The 21,196-nt window shown below is 42.0% G+C and overlaps 1 protein-coding gene across 1 annotated transcript in view; it reads right to left on the reverse strand.

The window, feature by feature from the left end:
* The window catches only part of TSPAN7 (tetraspanin 7), a 189,638-nt gene that overhangs the window by 12,241 nt on the left and 156,201 nt on the right, over positions 1 to 21,196 (reverse strand). The window contains exons 3-6 of the mRNA XM_068265611.1: positions 20,829 to 20,903; positions 17,019 to 17,114; positions 13,618 to 13,773; positions 978 to 1,061 (exon numbers count right to left, since the gene is read on the reverse strand). Of these exons, the coding sequence (XP_068121712.1) occupies positions 978 to 1,061; positions 13,618 to 13,773; positions 17,019 to 17,114; positions 20,829 to 20,903 (411 nt within the window). The remainder of the gene's footprint in view (positions 1 to 977; positions 1,062 to 13,617; positions 13,774 to 17,018; positions 17,115 to 20,828; positions 20,904 to 21,196) is intronic.

Consider the following 21,196-nt stretch of genomic DNA (forward strand, 5'->3'; position numbering starts at 1 on the left):
ATGTACATCAGCACAAGAAACAGTACACAAGTCTATATGTACATCAGCACAAGAAACAGTACACATGTCTATATGTACATCAGCACAAGAAACAGTACACAAGTCTATATGTGCATCAGCACAAGAAACAGTACACACGTCTATATGTGCATCAGCACAAGAAACAGTACACATGTCTATATGCACATCAGCACAAGAAACAGTACACAAGTCTATATGTACATCAGCACAAGAAACAGTACACAAGTCTATATGTACATCAGCACAAGAAACAGTACACAAGTCTATATGTACATCAGCACAAGAAACAGTACACAAGTCTATATGCACATCAGCACAAGAAACAGTACACAAGTCTATATGTACATCAGCACAAGAAACAGTACACATGTCTATATGTACATCAGCACAAGAAACAGTACACAAGTCTATATGCACATCAGCACAAGAAACAGTACACAAGTCTATATGCACATCAGCACAAGAAACAGTACACAAGTCTATATGTACATCAGCACAAGAAACAGTACACATGTCTATATGCACATCAGCACAAGAAACAGTACACAAGTCTATATGTACATCAGCACAAGAAACAGTACACATGTCTATATGTACATCAGCACAAGAAACAGTACACAAGTCTATATGCACATCAGCACAAGAAACAGTACACAAGTCTATATGTACATCAGCACAAGAAACAGTACACATGTCTATATGTGCATCAGCACAAGAAACAGTACACACGTCTATATGTGCATCAGCACAAGAAACAGTACACATGTCTATATGTGCATCAGCACAAGAAACAGTACACATGTCTACATGTACATCAGCACAAGAAACAGTACACATGTCTACATGTACATCAGCACAAGAAACAGTACACATGTCTACATGTACATCAGCACAAGACAGCGTGTAAGGGAAGCGCAGTAGATGACCCCAGACACAGCTGTGGTAAATGGCCATACCTGTGAGAATGCGATTCCAAAAGCCACCCCGGCAATGATTCCCATGTTAACTTCCATGAAATTAGTGACAAGTTCATAGCAGCCCTAAAGGATGCAAAAAGATACATTTAGAAATGAAACGAAACATTTTGTTAGAAGGAGATGTGAGAGGAATCTACAGGACATCACAAAGCTACATATCTTGCTGCTGAAGGTTGGCATTGTGTGCCTAATAAGCTGCATACTAGTTCCTGGGCAGTGGAGGAACAACATCACTGAGACTTAAGTGCAATCCTTTGGACTACTAGACAGCTTGTGAGTTAGACAATGGCAGCTTCCAGCAGGCAGCAGCAAATTCCTTTGACGTGAATAAGCGTACAAACAAAACAACAGATGTATTTAAATACAAACATAACATACCGTGGTTTGAACTGAATCATTTTTTTGGTCTTTATCACTAGAACACAAGCCTTTACAGTTCAAGTGAAGTGAAGGAAATGCCCAGATATTTATATGTACAGAAAATGAACTTACTGAAGGCAACATAGGGTCTAACATAATTGAAATTTGGATGATTATGAGCATTGTCTTTAAAATATCTTCCAAGCACAGAAAATAAGTATTGTATGTTGATAATAAACAGTGTTGAAGACCCCCATCTCTGTTTAGGGATGATTTGAAAAAGATGGTTTCTGTCACGTTTCGATGTTTAGAACGTGCACGTTGCCGTCCTCAGGAGAGTGCCCATTCTTCTACAGGTGCTGCATGTACGAGGCTGCCCATGTGCCATCAGGGTGCGGGTATAGTAACCCCAGCCGCAATGGAGAGAAGACACAGGAGGAGGCGTGCCGGCCGATAGGTGAGCTGCACCATTTCCACACTGACCACAGGCTCAGGGTGTACATATTACATGGGGGAGACCTGGGGGGGCCTGTAGGCAGAGGCTTTTGCAAAGATTTCTGATCGATTTCATGCTGACATCGATTGGAAATCTATGTACACTACACTGGCAGAAACACATCCCTCTATGTTCAAATTCTGATCAGAGATCAATCTATCTGATTGTTGAATTTGCTGTTCATCTGCCAGTGTGTGAGCACCTCAAGAGATATAAAAGGCCCTTCAGGTTAGCAGCTAACAAAAGTTCATCCTCACATTATCATCCAAATCAGAATTGACAGCCCCCACAATGATTACTCTCACACTTATCTGTTTCTCTCTCTCACACTCATAACTATTCATTATATCCCCACCACATCTCACACCATTGCAAGTCAATTGAATTCATTATATTCACTACAAACATTCATGTGTGCTGTTAGCACTATAAAATAAATATGTTTATAATTTTATTCCATTAATTACTCATGCCTCTCCATGCTTGTGGATGCAAGCAAATTAAAATAAACCCTCCTTAATGAATTGCACACCGCAGTAGGCTTTATTTACAATGCTTATCTTATAAATTGGTTAAGTGATATACGATTGTTAATTTAATCATACATTTATTGGTTAATATGACAATGCTAATAAATACCAAAAGAAATAAATATTCTTTCTCCACTGCATTGTATGTATTATCATTACATCACCACCATTAGTTGTTAATAGAGATTTTACAAACTCGTGTACCGAGATTTCATCACTGACTGTGGGCAGTTACCAGTAATCAGCAAAGGTCACTCAGGCCATTGCCTAGGGCAGCTGCTGACAAAGGGGTGGCCACATTTGGAAAATGGGACAGTTGTTGAAAATGGAAAATGGAGGCTGCAAATGTGGAGCTGCTGCCTAAAGTAAGATGTAGGGGAGTTAAGGGCTGCAGTATACATATGTTAAACAAGGAAGAGAGTACGCTGTACATGGAATTGCAAAGGACTGCTGCACATGGGAAGGTCAGAAGATATAAGCAGACAGTGACTGCTGCACTTGGATGAGGTGGCTACCATACACAGAAGAGGGCTGCCCATTGGAAGGTGGTAGGAAGGGGTGGCACAACAATGCTGGCCTAAATGAGGAAAAGGTAATGCAGTCTTCTCTTCTTCACCGATACCATACAGTATATTATATTTTATTAGGTCTTGTTATTGAAAACAGTTTGTTCTATTAGAATGAATGAAGCTGTGCTATTTGAAAAAATTAGGAAGGGGGGGCGTGGCTTGCGCATGGAAGAGTGAGGAAGCAGCCTAGCGAGGCTCCTGATTCCCTACGGTTTAAAAGCTAACTAAAGCGTGAATTCCGACTGCTTTTACCCACATGGGCTCTTCTAAGAAGAAGAGGAGCAAGAAGACCCCCTCTCACAGAAGTTCTGCTCATATCCTACGATTCCTCAGGCCTCTAGAGCGGAGACTAGCAGAAGCCGAAGAAAGCAACATGGCGTCGCCGCGAGGTCAGCCGAGCGCGCCATCGGCTCCACAGAGACACTCCAACTCACCCAGAGGTTCCCCAAAGTCCACCCAGGGAGAAGTGCAGACACCCGAAAACCAGGGTATGATCCCAGCAGGACATCAATCTCTGACACCGGAGCACGGCGAGATAGAGATGGGGACAACTGCCACTGCGTCACCACGCACACTTCAGGCTCAGGCCTCCCCGGGCTCATCTTTCCGGCAAGCAGCCTCTCCTGGTCAATCACCAAGATCAGCTCTGGACATCCGCCATCAGACCTCAGGGATAACTTCCCCCGTCACATCAGAAGGAGCCGAATCCTACCTGGAGGTAGATCTCCATGATTATGTGAGATCCCTCCCGACAAAGCAAGACTTTGAGAGACTTATTATACGCATGGAGGCAGCATATAAGAGAGAAATGACTGACTTCAGACAAGAGGTAAGCCACATAGTCTCGAGGGTAGAAACGGTGGAAAAACGACAGGACACTCTTGAGGAAAGGCTAGATAAACAACAAGAATCCATTGATGATAACTCACACCACATTTCATCCATCTATCTTAAGATGGATGATATGGAAAATAGGCACAGACGCAACAACATTAGGGTACGAGGCCTTCCTGAAGCCACAAGGCCCCCAGACATCATGGCAACTCTAGAAGGCCTATTCAAACAGATTTTGGGAGCACCCCCTGATCACAAAATTGAAATAGACAGGGCCCATAGAGCCCTGGGCCCGCCTAAAACAGACCCCTCCAAGCCTAGAGATATTATCTGCCGGGTACATTTTTATAAAGAGAAAGAGGCCATTATGAAAGCAGCCCGGTCGCAAGGAGACATTGATTTTGATGGCGCTAAAATTCAACTCCTAGCTGATCTCTCCAGCCTCACCCTCCAGCTCAGGAAAGCAATTCGTCCTCTACTCGAGGAGCTACGCAATAAAGATATACAGTACAGATGGGGTTATCCATTCTCCCTAAATGTCCAGCACGAGGGCAAATCCTTCACATTCCGCTCTCCAGAAGATCTGCCTAAAATCCGATCATTGTTTGACCTGCCTTACATCAAAATCACCGACTGGCCGTTGTTTCAACCACCTGCCTCCCGTCCCTCGAGAGTCCGCTGGGAACCAGTAAACAGACGAAACGACAATAGAAGGGCACGACAAGATGCAACATAGGCTATAGGGCTAAGATCTATGGAAATCCTTGTTTATGGTTTTACATACAACCTTTACTTTCTACACGTTTATCCCATACGGAATGATCTCCTGGGAGTGCCCTTATACATGGGACTATTTACGTATTCGTTTCTATAATTGCAAGACTGCTCATCCCCCATATCATCCTTCAGCGCAAGATTGCACACCATCTCGATCTCTGAAGCGCAAGATTGCACATCAGTAATTCTTCCGTTGTTTACGATAAACCCTATACTACCCATAAGCGCCTGATAGTAACACTAATATGGAGATTTACTCACCTCCCACTCCTCCAAATATATCATCATTACCTGCCAGACTATAGGACAAGGAATGGTATCCTATAACACTAACTTGGGACTGCCTAAATAACATACTTGTCGTAAGCTGAATCCTTTCCAATAGTTAAATGTGACAAAGGCCCGGCCTAATCTCACACAGGCATTACCTAGTATATTAATCATCCCCCCCCCCCTTCTTAAAATAATACTATGGAACTTAAGGATCTTTAAAATTCTATACCTGATAGAGGGATGAGAACTATATATATGGGTTGCAATGTTTCTATTCTGAACGAGGTCTTGCAGTTTGGTTATATGTTATATGTTATATGTTATAAGATAAGTATACCTATACAATGGAGAATATACGAGTAATAACCATATAATGATACGGGTCTGAACCAAAGATTCACAAACATACGCACGTAGGGACAGACCACATCCCATGCGTCTCCACCCCTCATTGATCAGAGCCACATTGCAGAGCGAAAATTGTTTCGCTCCCTTTGTGGCAGAACATATGGCTGATCACCGACTAGGAGAAAGGTGGATAGGTACGTTGATACCAGGTTTCTCATTGTTTATATGTTTTATGTTTTTTGTTTTCTTCTTATCCCCCCCAAGTCCCTTGCCTACAATACAAATGACTGTCCTACCTCACAGAACCACTAATCTGGGATATGCAGCTACCTTTTCGATACATGTGAGATGGCTGACCTCATAATAACATCCTACAATGCTAATGGTTTGAATGTCCCCCAGAAAAGATCTCAGATCCTCTACCACTTCCATAAGCAGAGGGCCTCTGTCTTGGCTCTGCAGGAAACTCATTTCCGCACAGATTCTATTCCTCATATGAAATCGAGGTGGTTCAATAGATGGTTCCACAGCTCTAACCCAGATGGTAAATCAAAGGGTGTATCCATTGGGTTACATAAAAACCTAAATGCTTCCTTCATAGATGATCTTAAAGATACACATGGTAGATTCCTATTCATTAACCTACAAATAGGCCCAAAGATCTATACAATTGGAAATATTTACCTACCTAATCAAAATCAGACTCAGGCCTTATCATCCTATCTTAATAAATTACTTAACTTTGCTAAAGGGCACATCATACTATGCGGAGATTTTAACTTTTGTATGGTGCCGCTCAAGGATTCATCCTCAGGTAAAACCTCGGTCCCTCTGGCTTCTCTCTCACGTATCCGTCTTAAACTCCAGTCAGCATCTCTAGTAGATTCATGGAGGGTAATGAACCCCACCGAATCCAACTACACATTCTACTCCCACCTCCACAAATCCCATAGCCGGATAGACTACATATTCTTATCCCAACCATTACTAGACAGGGGACTGAAAGCAGCAATAGGCAACAGACTTTGGTCTGACCATGCCCCAGTCACCTGCTCCCTATCATTAGACAACTCCCCACGCACAAACATATCCTGGAAACTAAACGATAACTTACTTAAAGATCCCTCCTGCTTCCAAGAGCTTAAACAAACTATAGATAATTTTATGAAAGACCATGCACAGGATGAAACGCCCCCTCCCATTAAATGGGAAACCCTCAAATGTGTGTTGCGAGGTGTTCTTATATCTCATGGGACCAGACTGAAAAAAGAAAGAGGGATGCAAATGTCTCAATTATTAACTAAAATCTCTGAACTAGAGAATACCCTCAAACAAAATGCTACCACAGAAATAGAATTGGAACTCTCCAATACACGACACAAATTACTATCCATCCTAGATGAGAAATCTCTTTCCGACAGAATAAGACTTAGAGGGGTCATTTATGAAAAAGGAGGAAAATGTGGCAGATTACTGGCTAGATATTTAAATCCTAGACTCCCCACAACTTCTATTCCCTCAATTTCCAAACATGACGGCTCTAAAGTATTCAGAACATCAGAAATAGCTGAGGCTTTTAGATCTTATTATCAATCTCTCTATAACATAAAAGGAAAATATGACGATATGTCGACTCCCACACTAAGAAATAGGATTAAAGAATATCTAGAAAAGAACAGAATTCCTCAAATACACCAAGCAACAATGGAAGAATTAGACCAAGAATTCTCCCCCCATGAACTTTTATCTAGCATAAAAGCCAGTAAACCAGGAAAGAGCCCAGGCCCTGACGGCTTTACAGGGTCGTTTTATAAGAAATTAGGCTCTTGTCTGGCTCCGGTAATGCTCCCTGCATTTAATTCTATATCTCCTACCTCCTTTTTCACTCCCCAGGCACTTATAGCACATATCACAGTAATCCCAAAACCTGATAAAGATCATACACTTTGTGCCAACTATCGTCCAATTTCCCTCATCAATTTAGACCTAAAACTCTATTCTAAGATGCTGGCTGAGAGATTGAAACCGCTTCTACCGGAAATAATACACAATGACCAATCCGGGTTTGTGATCAAGAGAGAGGCCAGGGATAATACCCTCAAAACAGTATCAATCATTCATAAAGCAAAAAGACTAAATTACCCCCTGTGTATCATGTCAGTGGACGCGGAGAAGGCATTCGACAGGGTTCATTGGTTATTTTTAGAGGAAGCCTTAATTCAACTGGGCCTGGGACCTAATTTTATTTCTAAAGTAATGGCCCTCTACAATAGACCTTCCGCCCGGGTCAAGGTTAATGGGGCCCTGTCGGATGCCTTCCCCGTTCGCAACGGTACTAGACAGGGCTGTCCCCATTATTATATGTTATCTGCATGGAACATCTGGCAGTAGCACTCCGTAACAACCACTCCATTCAAGGATTTCAATGGAAAGACTCCCATTCCAAATTAGCCCTCTTTGCGGATGATCTCCTACTCTATATTTCTAATCCACGTATCGCCTTCCCCAATATCATGCAAGAACTAAAGGAATATGGCCATATGAGTAACTTTAGGATTAACTTATCCAAGACAGAGATTCTCAACATTTCTATCCCAGAGGAAGTGGTACAGGAACTCGCGGCTTCATTCCAATTCCGTTGGCAGAAGGACAAAATAAAATATCTAGGGGTATACATACCCAACGACCTATCAGATCTCTTTAAACTAAACTTCCCACCCCTGGTTTCAAAAATACTGAATGATCTAGCCAGATGGAGTACTTTATTTCTCTCGTGGTCTAGCAGAATATGTGTGGTCAAGATGGACATTATGCCTAAACTACTATATGTGATGCAGGCCCTGCCTATACACCTTCCCAATCTTTTCCTCAAAAAAATACACACGTCTTTCTTACAATTTATTTGGAACAAAAAGCCTCACAGAATTAACCATAAATTATTAAGCAGACCTAAAGTGGGAGGTGGTATGGGCCTACCGGACATTCACACATATTACCAGGCAGTCCTCCTTACGAGAGTCTTAGACTGGTTTCAGAACAGGCTGAACAAGCAATGGGTTGTATTGGACTCCCTGTTCTCTGACCTAGACCCTAGAGCACTATTATGGATGCCTGGCCCCTCCAGACCTAAAGACCATTTGATGTCCATTAACACTCAGGTTGTCCTGAGGGGATGGGACAAAGCCTGGAAAAAATACAATCTCTCCTCAATACCGGGACCCCTCTCATCTCTTCTTGACAATCCAGAATACGGGGTGGGTATGAGGGCACAAAGTATATTGGGCTGGGATAGAGATTTCTGGCCACAGGTTAGACACATAACCGGCCCTAGAACCATCAAAGACAGATCTGAACTGGGCAACCCTGAAACAAAACCAGACATTAATTGGCTCCTTTGGAGACAGACTAGATCCTTTTATTACGCTCTCAAACCAAATTCCAATATACACAGAAGACTTACTCCCTTTGAATCCCTATGCTCCTCATCGGTATCCACAGACCATAAAATATCTATACTGTACTCTGATATGGCATCTTTCTTGAGCACACCTCAACTTCTGAATATCACTAATAAGTGGGACCTGGATATAGGACATGCTCTAGAGAGTGACCAATGGGAAACAATCTTCTCCCTATTACATAAATCCACAATCTCTGCTTCCTTTCAGGAGCGAAATTATAGGCTCTTTGCTAGATGGTATAGATGTCCTTTACAGACATCAAAATATAATTCTGCCGAATCAGATGCCTGTTGGAGATGCCTCCACCAGGTTGGATCATACATGCATATTTGGTGGCATTGCCCATTGATTAAGCCATTCTGGAAAATGATTTTTGATATCAATGAGTCCCTGTACTTGGAACAACTCCCACTTCTCCCGGAAATTGCTCTTCTTAACCTTATCCCAGGGAAGATATCCCAAGCTAAGAAAAACTTAACAAGCACACTATTAATTGTGGCCAAGTTACTAATAGCTCGAAATTGGAAAAGCACCAATATTCCTACACCCATTCAAGTGTTTAAAGAACTCAATGATATCTGCAGACTTGATGACCTATTCTACAGTGCATATGATCGGAATGAGGCTTTCGTGGGGAAGTGGGCAGTCTGGTTTGAATATAGGGACTCAGAAGCAGCTAAGGGTCTCATCTCATAGTTTCCAAAATCACTATTAGTGGTCTCGTATCTCAAGTATGACACATAAGTCAAGTCTATGAGCTTTCCTCCTTTACGCTGTTGCAAGGGGCTAGATACTGTCTGTTGACAGTGTGTGTTGTTTTCATCTCTTTTCACTGTTCTTTTCTTTCTTTCTCTTCTCTTTTCCTCCTTTGTCTTCTTTTCTCCTCTTTTCACGATATGACAGTTAGAAGTAACTAAACATGGTGTTAAATTCACAGCTCTCTTTCTAAAAGGTTTTTGGACAGTACTACTCTTTGGCTAATCTTGTTTAAAGATAGTATTAAGTTGAACTTTGTTTATCAAAACTTCTTGTCCTTTCCATACTGTTGTACGCATTACTACAAAGTACACTTTATCTGACTGCTGTATCGACATGTCATATTCTGTATCTTTTGATTTTTATACTTCAATAAAATGTTTTATTACAAAAAAAAAAAAAAATTAGGAAGAATTGGCAAAAACATAAAAATGTGCAAAAATAGCACACTGCTCGTTTTGCTTTCCACAATCGGAATGTCACCACTATGTAAATAACATAAATGCTTGCAAAAAACACTCTATAATGCAAATATACTATTATACTTTAATAGAATGCCAATACATCTCTCACAAGGCTTTCCACAGAAAACTGACAAAAGTATAATGTGGCAGGCAAAAAGCTTTAACATTTCTATGCCCTATAGTTTATGCTACGGCTCTTTTTATTTTTTTTTGCAAGAATTACTCTGCGGGTCCTTATGTTTTATGATCCTCTACAACTGTTTCTCTTCAGCTTATGCTCCCTTCTTCTCAATTACAATTATTGCAGGAGTGTTATAGTGCACATTCTTGTCTGGAGGCAGATGTGCCATAAATCTTTCCTTTTTAGTTCGCAACTACTTTTTCTGTTTTTCTATCCCCTAAAATTTTCTGCATCGCCAAATTATACTTCATGCATATGGTCCAGTTTATCACTCTTACAACCTTGTCATAGAGCCAGGGCCATTGGGCAAGGAGGGTGACTGCTTGGGGCGCAGGGTTGAGCAAGGGGGTGCAGGCGAAAGGAGAAGGGGAATGGATGGGACCAATAACGGCAGAGCCGAAGAACAGCAGAGACACCAGCAATCACCTGACTCCTCCTGGGCGTCCTGTGTTTCCTTGGCTGCTGACATCAAGTCATCGTTACGTCACATGACCACTGTTGCCTTGCGAGTGAAGATATTGATGTCCTGGACTGGTACTGCAGCAGCTACTGGAATCATGGCGCCCAAGGAGGAGTTGGCCTGTGTGTCTCCTGGCTGCCTGGATGTTGTCATTGGTGTGAGTTGTAGAAGTGTAGTTATTGTTCCTGTACCTCTTCCTCCCGCAGTGGCTGCTCTCACAATTGGGGGGGGGGGGGGGGTCTCTCTGCCTGATCTGAGGGGATTCCGGGGACCTACCAGCCAGTGTCATTGTAACTTAACTTGTACTGGGCAAGGGATGTCAAGACTTTAGCTGTGGAGTGCTGGTGTGATATTGTAAGTGGCATCACCTGTACTTGGTGGGGTGCTCTCTGGCTGAGGAGTTTTGGGGTGCTGCCATTGTAAATTGTAACCTGAACTGGCCTGGGGGATCTCTGGCTGAGGTGGTTTGGGTTTGTAATACCACCCCAGACCCCCTCAGCCAGAGATCGCCCTGCTCAATGGTTATGCAACTTTCAATACCACCCCGGACCCCCCTCAGCCAAAGATCCCCCCCGCCCAGTGAAGGTTACAATTGCGCTGGCAGCCCTACAAACCCCCTCAACCAGAGAAGCTCCCCAGAGAGAGCTCTCTGTGGTGGTTTGGGGGCCTGCCAGTGCCACTGTAACCTGCACTAGAAGGGAGGACCTCTGGCTGAGGGTGTTTCGGGTGGTATTGTAAGTGGCATTCCCTAGGAGCAATTTAATCTAGAAACTGCACTGGGTAGAGCTTCTTGTGACCCTCACCTTGACTGTAATTAATTTATCACCCACGTGCCCTCAGCACTAACCCTTTTCTAGTGTGCATGGGGGACGTTGGTGATCACAGGAGTGCTTTGCGGCAAAGATCCAGTAAGATTTCTACCTCCTCACACTAGAGCAAGGCATCAGGGCAGGCATCAGCTTGCGTGCTATAGCTCCACCCCAATTGCATGCGCTAGTATAATCACAATGCTACGCGGTGCAGCGTAGTATAGTCTGATGCTGTGCCAGACTAAAGCCAGAAACAGGGCCTCTACCTGCAAACCCAAATGTGTCCGCCTAATATTTAAATTATATGATGCTGCGGTGAAGAATGAGGCCGATGGTGATCAAAGAGTTAGACTTATCCAGGGAATCATATTGACTGTTTGGATGAAAGTATATGGATGCCTGATCGTTTGTGGACAAATTCAGCACTGTTTAATAGTGACTATTCACTAGCATAATTGTCTACATCTAACAGCGGGACTTTTCATTTCCTTTCATCTGGATATATTAGAAGCCCGTAGGTTCCTGATTCTGTAGGTAAACTATATGCATAGGCATTACGTCTGGGGATCCCCCAATGTTTGGTCCTGAACTTGGTGTCTTTTAGTGATACACACTATAGTGGACTGCAGCCTCTGGTGTAGTCACTTATTGAGCAGTCAATTTACCAACTTGTTATGGGATATTTACCTCTTGTCCACCACCGGGTGACGCTGCACTGCTGGCACTATCTTCTGAGCCCTGATCATATGTAATAATATGATCAGAAATCAGAAGAGTATGTTGGGAGTGTATCACCGCAGGTGGATGAAGAGAGGAAGGCGGTACAGTGTCCGTAACAGGTAACTATGAAAGCTCCCTGCGCCGTGCTGCATACCCTGCCATACATCTCCAGCGGCAGGAAAAACTTAGCCCTGCAGCTAAATAAAGTTTGGAGTTTTACTTTATTTGGCTGCTAAAAATTTAAGGATTGTGTGCACCCAAAAGCCATTTTTCCTCAGGTGATTTAAACTATATTACATGTGGGCAGTGTGCATGCAATTTGCAATATTTATTTTATTGAATCATATTTGAATATACGTCTTTAAAAATAGATAAATTGAGATCCTATTCAGATACTTTACTTAGATTGTGGAATTTTGTGGTCTTTCAAGAAAGTATTTAACCACTTGCGCGCCTCAGTACAGTATATCTACGCCCCGGCAGACTTCATGTCAGCGCTCATGGCATACAAATAAGCAACTCCGCTGCGACCGCGCTTGTTCACATCGCTGCCCGTTAGACCAGAGATCAGTGAATGGGAACGCTGTTCCCATTCATTGATCTAAGCAGCCATATCAATGATCGCCAACATCAATGAGATGCCTGCATCATTGTAGCTTCCGGAGTTACACGTTCATGCATTACTTCCTGTTTAGCGTACTATGCAAGAGAAAGTAATGCGCCAGCACATCTTGTGGCCAAATAGTAAAATTGCACCTACATAGATTTATTTTAATAAAAGACCCACAATTACATTTAAAATGAACTCCTTCCCTCCCACGCTCTCCCAATAGAACCTAAAACATTTTTTGCATTAAAAAAAAATACAATTAAAAAAAAACATAAATACTGTAGTTACCTTAGGGACTGAACTTTTCTAATATGTATGCCAAGAGTCTATATTACTGTTAGTTTTTAAATTATGGGCTTGTAATTGGTCAGGGATGCAAAACTAAAAAAATGCACATTTATTTCCAACTAAAACATTGGCACTATACATTGTACTAGGGATATATTTTAAACACTGCAATAACGGGACAAATGGGCAAATACAATGTGTGGCTTTTATCCACAGAAGAATATTTCATTTTAAAACGGCCTGAAGACTGAGAAATAATGAATTTTTCCCCTTTTTTCTTATTATTCCCATTAAAATGCATTTAGAGTAAAATAATTCTTAGTATAATGCACCACCCAAAGAAAGCCTAATTGGTGGCAAAAAAACAAGATATAGATCATTTTGTTGTGACAAATAGTGATAAAGTTATTAAGGAATAAATAGGGAGGAGCGCTGAAAGGTGAAAATAGCTCTGGTGCACAGGGGGAAAAACCCCTCAGTGGTGAATTTATTGCTCCTGCTGCCAGAGAGATGACTGACAGTCCATACATGACCCAGACCACACTTACCTTCAAAAGGCTAAAACACACACACACACACGCATGCACGCACGCACGCACGCACGCACGCACACACACACACACACACACACACACACTGACTTTATTGGTGAAAACAGATGCAGCATCTTCAGAAGAACCCACCCCTTGAAAGACCTTGGATGGAGCGATAGTCATATTACGCATATCTGATGGATTACAGTCACTCATGTTGGAGCAGCAGCTAGGCGGGATTCCATGTTGAGGGAAATAACTACTGGAGGTCCAGTTAAGGTAACTCTGAATACCGCAACACTTTAACTGCAAGAGAAAAAGAGATAAACATTAATATTTATTTAACATTTGTATGTATAACAATGGTAAAATCGGTAACACCAAAGGCATAAAAGTCACAGTACAGTATTTGCTACTTAAAATATTTAAAAAAAAATACCAAAAAAATCAACTTGGGGCCAGCTTGTCCACATTTAGGGCCCGTTTCCACTAGCGCGGAAACTGGGCCAAATCTGCAGAGTTTTCCCACAGGCAAATCGCTTGGGGAAACTCTGCCATAGGAAATAATGGCGCCCTCCGATGAATCTCTTGCCCTAGCGATTCGGCCGGTGGTGCCATCAGTTTTTTGTGTGCTAGGTAGCGAATCCCATAGCAGTGCATGGCACGGCTTCTGGGATTTGTCTGTGTACCAACAGACCCGAGACGTGCCGCCGCACGTCTCGCAGCCGCACGCAGTGGCTAGTGGAAACGGGCCCTAACAGGCTAGACAAGAATTTCCTTCTGTATCTACATTTATCAGGTCCAGGGGCAAGTGTAAGTGTCAGCTTGGCTCCCTTCGACGTACACGCATCCAATTTTAATTGGCCAATCACTTGTCAATTAGTCAATAGTATGAGAGCTTACCTACACAATCTATTCATAGTATACAAAATCTGTTGCCAGTCATAGTACATGGAAATGCTAAAATTGGCCAATCAAAATTGAATATGTGTATGCATCCTTAGGCCTGGAAACAGTTCCAAGTGTCAAAACATCATACACATGTGTACGATGGTGCTTCTGACTGATCTTTTGTTACCCAATACTTCTTTAAGGTCTCTAAAAAGATAATTCACTCATCTGTACATGCCCCTAACATTAAAACAAGTCTGATTTCACAATAGCCAACACAGAAACAGAAACATTTTTACTACAATAGCCAATAAAATTAATGTTTACTAATCAGTTTGACTGGTCTACAGCACAATTCCTTGATCAGTTTTGACTGGATAATTCACTGTTTGGGAGTGAATATTGGAACATGTGCACAAGTCCTTAAAGCGGATCCGAGATGAAAAAGTGCACAAGTCCTTAAAGCGGATCCGAGATGAAAAACTAACTATAACAAGTAACTTGTCTATATATCTTATCTAAAGTTTAGATAGGTTACACAGCAAATCTAGCTGCAAACAGCTTTAATAGAATAAGAATATTTCTTCCTGTGATACAATGACAGCAGCCATGTTGTTTGTAAACATTAAACAGAGGCAGGCTTATCTGCATCTTGAGCAAAAAAAAAACTAATCCCCCCTCCTGCTCAATCCTCCCTTCTGCCTCTGAAATCTCTGGCTAGTAATACCTCCCCCTCCTCCTGCCCAGACTGAGCTCCCATGAGCCCTTGCTACTGTCTGAAAGTGCCTTGGCTCCCTGAAAATCTGGGGGGGGGGGGGCGTATTTAGTTTATAGGGAATTAGAGCATTAAAACAAAAACAAAAAAGTATTTGGCTTGAGGAATGCCCTATAAACAATAGGAAAGGAACACAATTATGCAATGTGTAAAAGTTCATCTCGGATCCACTTTAAAGCATACCTGAAGTGAAAGTTCTATCGTGCTACATTTACTTCTTTTTAAAAAGTTCTATCGTGCTACATTTACTTCTTTTTAAAAATGTTAATTGCGGTGCCTTGCTGTCAGTTCATGTTGGCTCCAGCAGTGTGTGACTCACATGAGTAACAAGCATGCCATCAATGGAGACAGGCAGACACTGGGACACCTAATCTGAACACCCATTCTGTGTCAGGGATTCAGATAATGCTGGAAGCAGTGGATAACCACAACAGGCAAGTATATATCACCTTTATTAATCCTCTCACTTTATGTTTTGTTTAGCTAGCTTCAAAACTATTCTTCTCTTGTGTATGTCAAATGCATATGTAAAATAACTAGCATTAAGGGGCCCATACACCTAACGATTTTCCCGCCGATATACGGCCGATTCGATCACAGTGATCGAATCGGCTGTGAAATCGCCGCACACACTGCTGACAGAACGATTGATTTCAGCCCGAAATCGATCGTTCCTGTCGATTCGTCCGTGCGGAAGATTTTCCTCGATCGCCGGCAGGTCGGGAGTGCGTCGATAGTGGCGTTCGAATTCCCGTCGACTGACGCAAAACATCGGGTATACATTACCTGTTCCGGCCGGCGCGAGTCCCCTCTGTCTTCTTTCCACGCTGGGTTCCCCGGACTGGCTGCAGCTACACAGAACTTCCTGTCCCGGCAGGAAGTTTAAACAGTAGAGCGCCCTCTACTGTTTAAACTTCCCCTGGACAGGAAGTTCAGTAGCTGCAGGAACGGTCTGGAGCCCGGAGCGGAGAAGAAGACAGCGGGGACCAGGGGACTCACGCCGGCCGGAACAGGTAATGTATGCGGGGGGGGGGGGGGGGGGGGAGAATGCGGTAGCAGCGGCAGCTCCACAGATTGTGATCGGTTTCAGGCTGAAATCGATTCACAATCTGTTTGCAGTAAAGGTGGCCATACGATCCCTCTCTAATCACATTCGATCAGAGAGGGATCTATCTGTTGGTCGAATCTGATGGCAAATCGACCAGTGTATGGCCACCTTTAGTGAATGTGACCTCAAACAGAAAGATTCAAGGCAACACGAGCCAGTTGTAAGTTTTGATCTACATATAAGAACCTCACATCCCCACTGAGGACATTCAGTATTTTAAATACACTGTTGTTTCTAATCTTAAAATAGTTATAGGATACAAATAATAAAGTAATTTTAGTAGCTGTAGCTTCTGCATGAAAATGTTATTGTTAAATCACTAATAGGCAGATCAATACAGCTATTGTACCCAGCTAAGTTCCTGCTGTGCCTGCATTTGCTTGCTTAGTGTCTGTATTGTAATTCCTATTTCTCTACGATGCCTAAGCTGGTGCCATATTTGTGTTATCACAAGTCTCCTGGACTATCATATCTTGATCCCATGTATGCACCTGCTATAGGAAAACTGTCACTGGACTACGGTATTGCATTGCTACAGGAAGATACCACTAGGACACTTGTAGTATCCCTGATCCTGGGAATGTGTCAGGCAGAGTGCATGGAGAATAAGGAGTACAGAGAGATGATAACACACTTACATGTTTAGTACAAATACAGTAATAATATATTAGGCTGAATCTGTTGTGTCTTTTTTGGTTTGTAAAGTTAAATAATTCATTTTTGCCACATTTACACAAGTTTTTACTATTTTGCTCTAGTTCTGCTGTAACTGCTTACACTTTTTTGAACATCATCAACTGCACGACTTCTTTCATCGTTGCCATCGTAGTTCTGGATAGCTTCAGTATATGTCCTAAGGAAAGTATCCTTTATCTAAAATAGACCACAGAAATAATGTCACTAAAAAGTATATCCTGTAATAAAAAAAAGATCTCTGGACAATTCAACAAAAATCAAATACACAAATGTGCCTGTAAACATACAGTCCAAGAATCAATATGCAATGCCTACAGTAACCTAGATGTGACAGTACACATTTTCACATAACTCCAAAAGAGGACTTGTGGGAGCCCTGAAATAGTTAATTCTTCAAGCTGTCACCACAGTTCTTCCACCAGTTGTTTATTATTATTTATGGTACCGCCAACATATTATGCAGTGCGGCAGAATAGATAAATAGGGAGACAGAACAAGGTACAAGATACAAGATCATGCAACAGAGTTTAAGTCTTAGAGATCACATAGTTCCAGTCCGAGAGGGTCTGCAGGAAGGGTACCCGATAAAGGTGTACAGGATCAAGTTGGATATACTAGGGGTGAGGACAATACCAGAGGCTTACAATATAAAGGGGAGAATGCTCATTACAGATGGTTCAGTAAAAAGTATTTGTAAGTCATTGTACAATCTTGATTATACAATTCTACCACATGAATGCAGTATAAGAGCCAACAGATTTAAAATTCTTTGAACACATTGTTTAGGAAAGCTCTAAAGGTGCATACACACCTTTTGACTTATGGCACCTATCGGGGACCAGGACCCGATCCCCTTGGGCCACATCGCTAGGCTGGCCTGTACAGACCCGTGTCAGCTGTGTAGCTGACAACATATTTTGTTGCTATGGGGGGGGGGACAATGGAGCAGTGCATGTTTAACGTCATGCGGCAGGGAGCAACATCTTCAAATAAATTGTTGGTCGAGGGGGTGAGTTGATCTGCCGGGTCGCAGTTCAGGGGCCATTGTAAACGCGCCTGACTATCGGCTCCGGTAGTCCTTACTGGCTGCCTCAGCCGAATTTAGTCTAGCGTGTGTACGAGTATTCACACCACATGGAAGTGGTAAGATTAAACAATAATGATTGTATGGTGTATGGCCAGCATTACAGTGATGTTTCTGGGTTGGCAGGGGTGCTGCTCTATCAGGTATATAGAAATATATGAAAGAACATGTCATATACACTGGCAGGTTAATTAAAACTGAGTGATTGCGGGTTCACTAGAAGTAGCTATGCAATTATTAAGTTATTTCCTGTTCTTACAAGTCAAAGGAAAATGGGGGTTCAATTATCAAACCTGTTTTCTCTTAACATTGTTTTTAATCCTAGTTTGTTATTTTCTATTCTTCATAAAATTTTGAAATAATAATACAATAATTGCAGAACAAATCCATGTAGTGGGAACTGTAGACAGTATTCCAAGACATTGTCCATGACTTCCTTAACTAAGCTATGATAAAATAAATACATTTGTTTATTCTCAATCATTAAAACACGCATGCCATAAATGATCTCCCTGTCATGCACCTAGAATCCTATACAGATACGGTAGTATACTGCAGCCTTAAAAAGCTGTGTGCAGCCAATAAGACCATGCTGCTTTGTACAAATGATATCATTAGTCAGAGGCTCTGTACAGAATCAGACAGTGCTTCATTTATAAGGTAACCTACTGACTGCCAATCTGGGGCACTAATTAGAAGTCATTAGAATCACGGGGCTTCAACTTGGTTTCTTCTACAAAAATGAAAGCATTCATAAATGACCAGTGGACCAGTACATGTCCTACATTGATAAAGACAAGATCATTCTTTGTGATCGAGATAAAGGTCATCTGGTCATCCTGCACAGTGCAGCAGCAAATTGACTCAGAAAAAGGACAATAGTCCAAAATCAAAAGCCTGTGTTCTATTTCATAATTTCCATTGTCTGCCTGTAATATCTTTTTCTGAAAAGACAGTATTTTGTTCTTCTAGTTCCCCCAAAGCACTGACTACTTTATTGTGAACCTCTCTTTTTGAAGCCTGCATTGATTTCTGTAGAGAAATTCAGATCTATGAGCTAAAACGTGACTGATCTGCAGTCTGTCCATCTCTGTGGGTGCAACTCTAACAACTTTCCTCACCCAGTCTGCTGTATACATGTATTATACTGTCGGTCGCCCGGTCAGTTGGGTGCATGCTGAGCTGAATGATGGCTCTGCCTGTTGCCGATGAAATACCAGGTGGTTCTAAAGCATACCTATGAAACTGCTGCCAGGAGATTTGGGGGCAGGGTATGAAAATGTAATTGAAAAACATTCAAATTACTGAAGTTCCTAAGTGCAGAAAAGTAAATGGCCTGTCCAAGAATACTGTATTTTGGAACCACTGGTTTGAAACAGTCACTATTATTTTTACTCGGTAGCTTAATGCAAAGAAGAGTCATTTTGTCATGTTATCATGCAGAATGTGGTTAAATTCAATATGAAATGCTACAAGTAATGTGTAATTACATTATCACATTTTTATTTAGAGGGATTAAATGCCCTAAACTAAAATTTGAATACCTACTCTCTTAGGTTCATAAAAGAACATTTGAAAGCAGTTTATTTTCAATAGAGAGAGCAGTAAAATGTTATACTTCTCTGCTAATCAGCAAATGTATTCATTACTAGAAGCTCTCTACCTGGCCTCTTCACTCTGCTCCCCCTCCTCTCTTGAAGTGACTCAGCCTTTGCCACATCAATATGTCTACTCATTATGCTGGGGATACACGGTACGTTTCTGTACCGTGTATCGACCAGCTGATAATTTTCAGCTGGCCCGATCATGCTGCTCGACACGCGCCCGCTCGATTCCCGCCGGCGGACAATGGCAGGGAATCAAGCGGTGATAAGGAAGCGCCAGTGGGGACGAGCGGCAATCGATCCGCACGCACGCACGAGCGGGGATGCGCCGGCATCGAGCCGCCGGCTCGATCTGGCGCATAAAACGAGCCGTGTATGCCCGGCATTAGAGAAAGGGATGAGCAGAGTGAAAAGTCAAGGCAGAGTGGTTCCTGGCTGGCAATGATTACATTTGCCGATAAGCAGAGTTTAGCAAAGCAGTATTACTGCTCTCTGCATTGAAAGTAAACATTTTAATGCACAGGGAATGCTTTCACATGTTTTTTTTATGTACCTAAGAGAAGGTACTTAATTTTTAGTTTAGTGAGTTTAATTCCACTTTAAGTGGAGTTTCAAATAAATCTTCTTTCTGCTTTTGCTCTTTTTGCTTATTCGTGGTGTTTTTAATGTTCTACCATGTTTTTGAAGTGTGAGGAAAAAATAGATTGCCCTGAGTACAAACTCACAAATAACGAGGAGAATAAAAAAAAAACTAATGCAAATGGGGACCTGGGTTTATCTAAACATAGAACCTCTGTTCTACAAGGTGTCTCACTACTTACCTTTTATAGAGCAGGCATGGTATGGAAATGCAAGCAAAAGATGACATGAAAAATTTCAGTGTCTTACTCCTTCCTCCCAATGTATAGTGTGATATACTGTATGGCATGTATCCTGTGTACAGTCACTCAGTACACAGTTTCATACAGCAACGTCTATTGCTGGCACCTTATAGTAGCATTTCCATGATTTAATAGATGCAATGCTGCGTAGATAACCACATTTGAGCATTGTAAATGTTTCACAGTCAAAAAGAATAATTGGCAAGATAGTTTTCTGAAAGTAAAGGGTGTCTGTAGAAGCAGTACACGGTCTGCTCCACCTGTTGGGTACATCCTGCACACAATAACACACAATAAACTGACAATTATCCTTTTCACTCACCTCATGCCGAAACACAAAGCCTGAGATTCCAGCAATCAGTTCAGCCAGGAACACCAGGGATAAAAACATCGCATACTGTAAGGCAAAAGAAAAAGAAAAGGCAAGTCAGGATGTGGAATTACAATATTACAGCTGCTGTGATCAGTAGGATAATAAGCGGAGATTAGAGAACCTGAAAATCCATAATTATTTTTCCAAATGTCCCAGAGTCATGTCCTTGTTGTTTCTTTATTTTTTTTTAAAAAACCTTTCTATCTATACACATATATAATGTCTGAGATGGCGGGCCATACAATATATGGGATAAAAGGAGGAACGTGCAAACCATGAAATGTAGAATCCTGGGTTTCCATAACATCTCAGCAGTG

The sequence above is a fragment of the Hyperolius riggenbachi genome, chromosome 2, assembly GCF_040937935.1.
Source record: "Hyperolius riggenbachi isolate aHypRig1 chromosome 2, aHypRig1.pri, whole genome shotgun sequence".
In the NCBI taxonomy this organism is placed as follows: Eukaryota; Metazoa; Chordata; class Amphibia; order Anura; family Hyperoliidae; genus Hyperolius; species Hyperolius riggenbachi.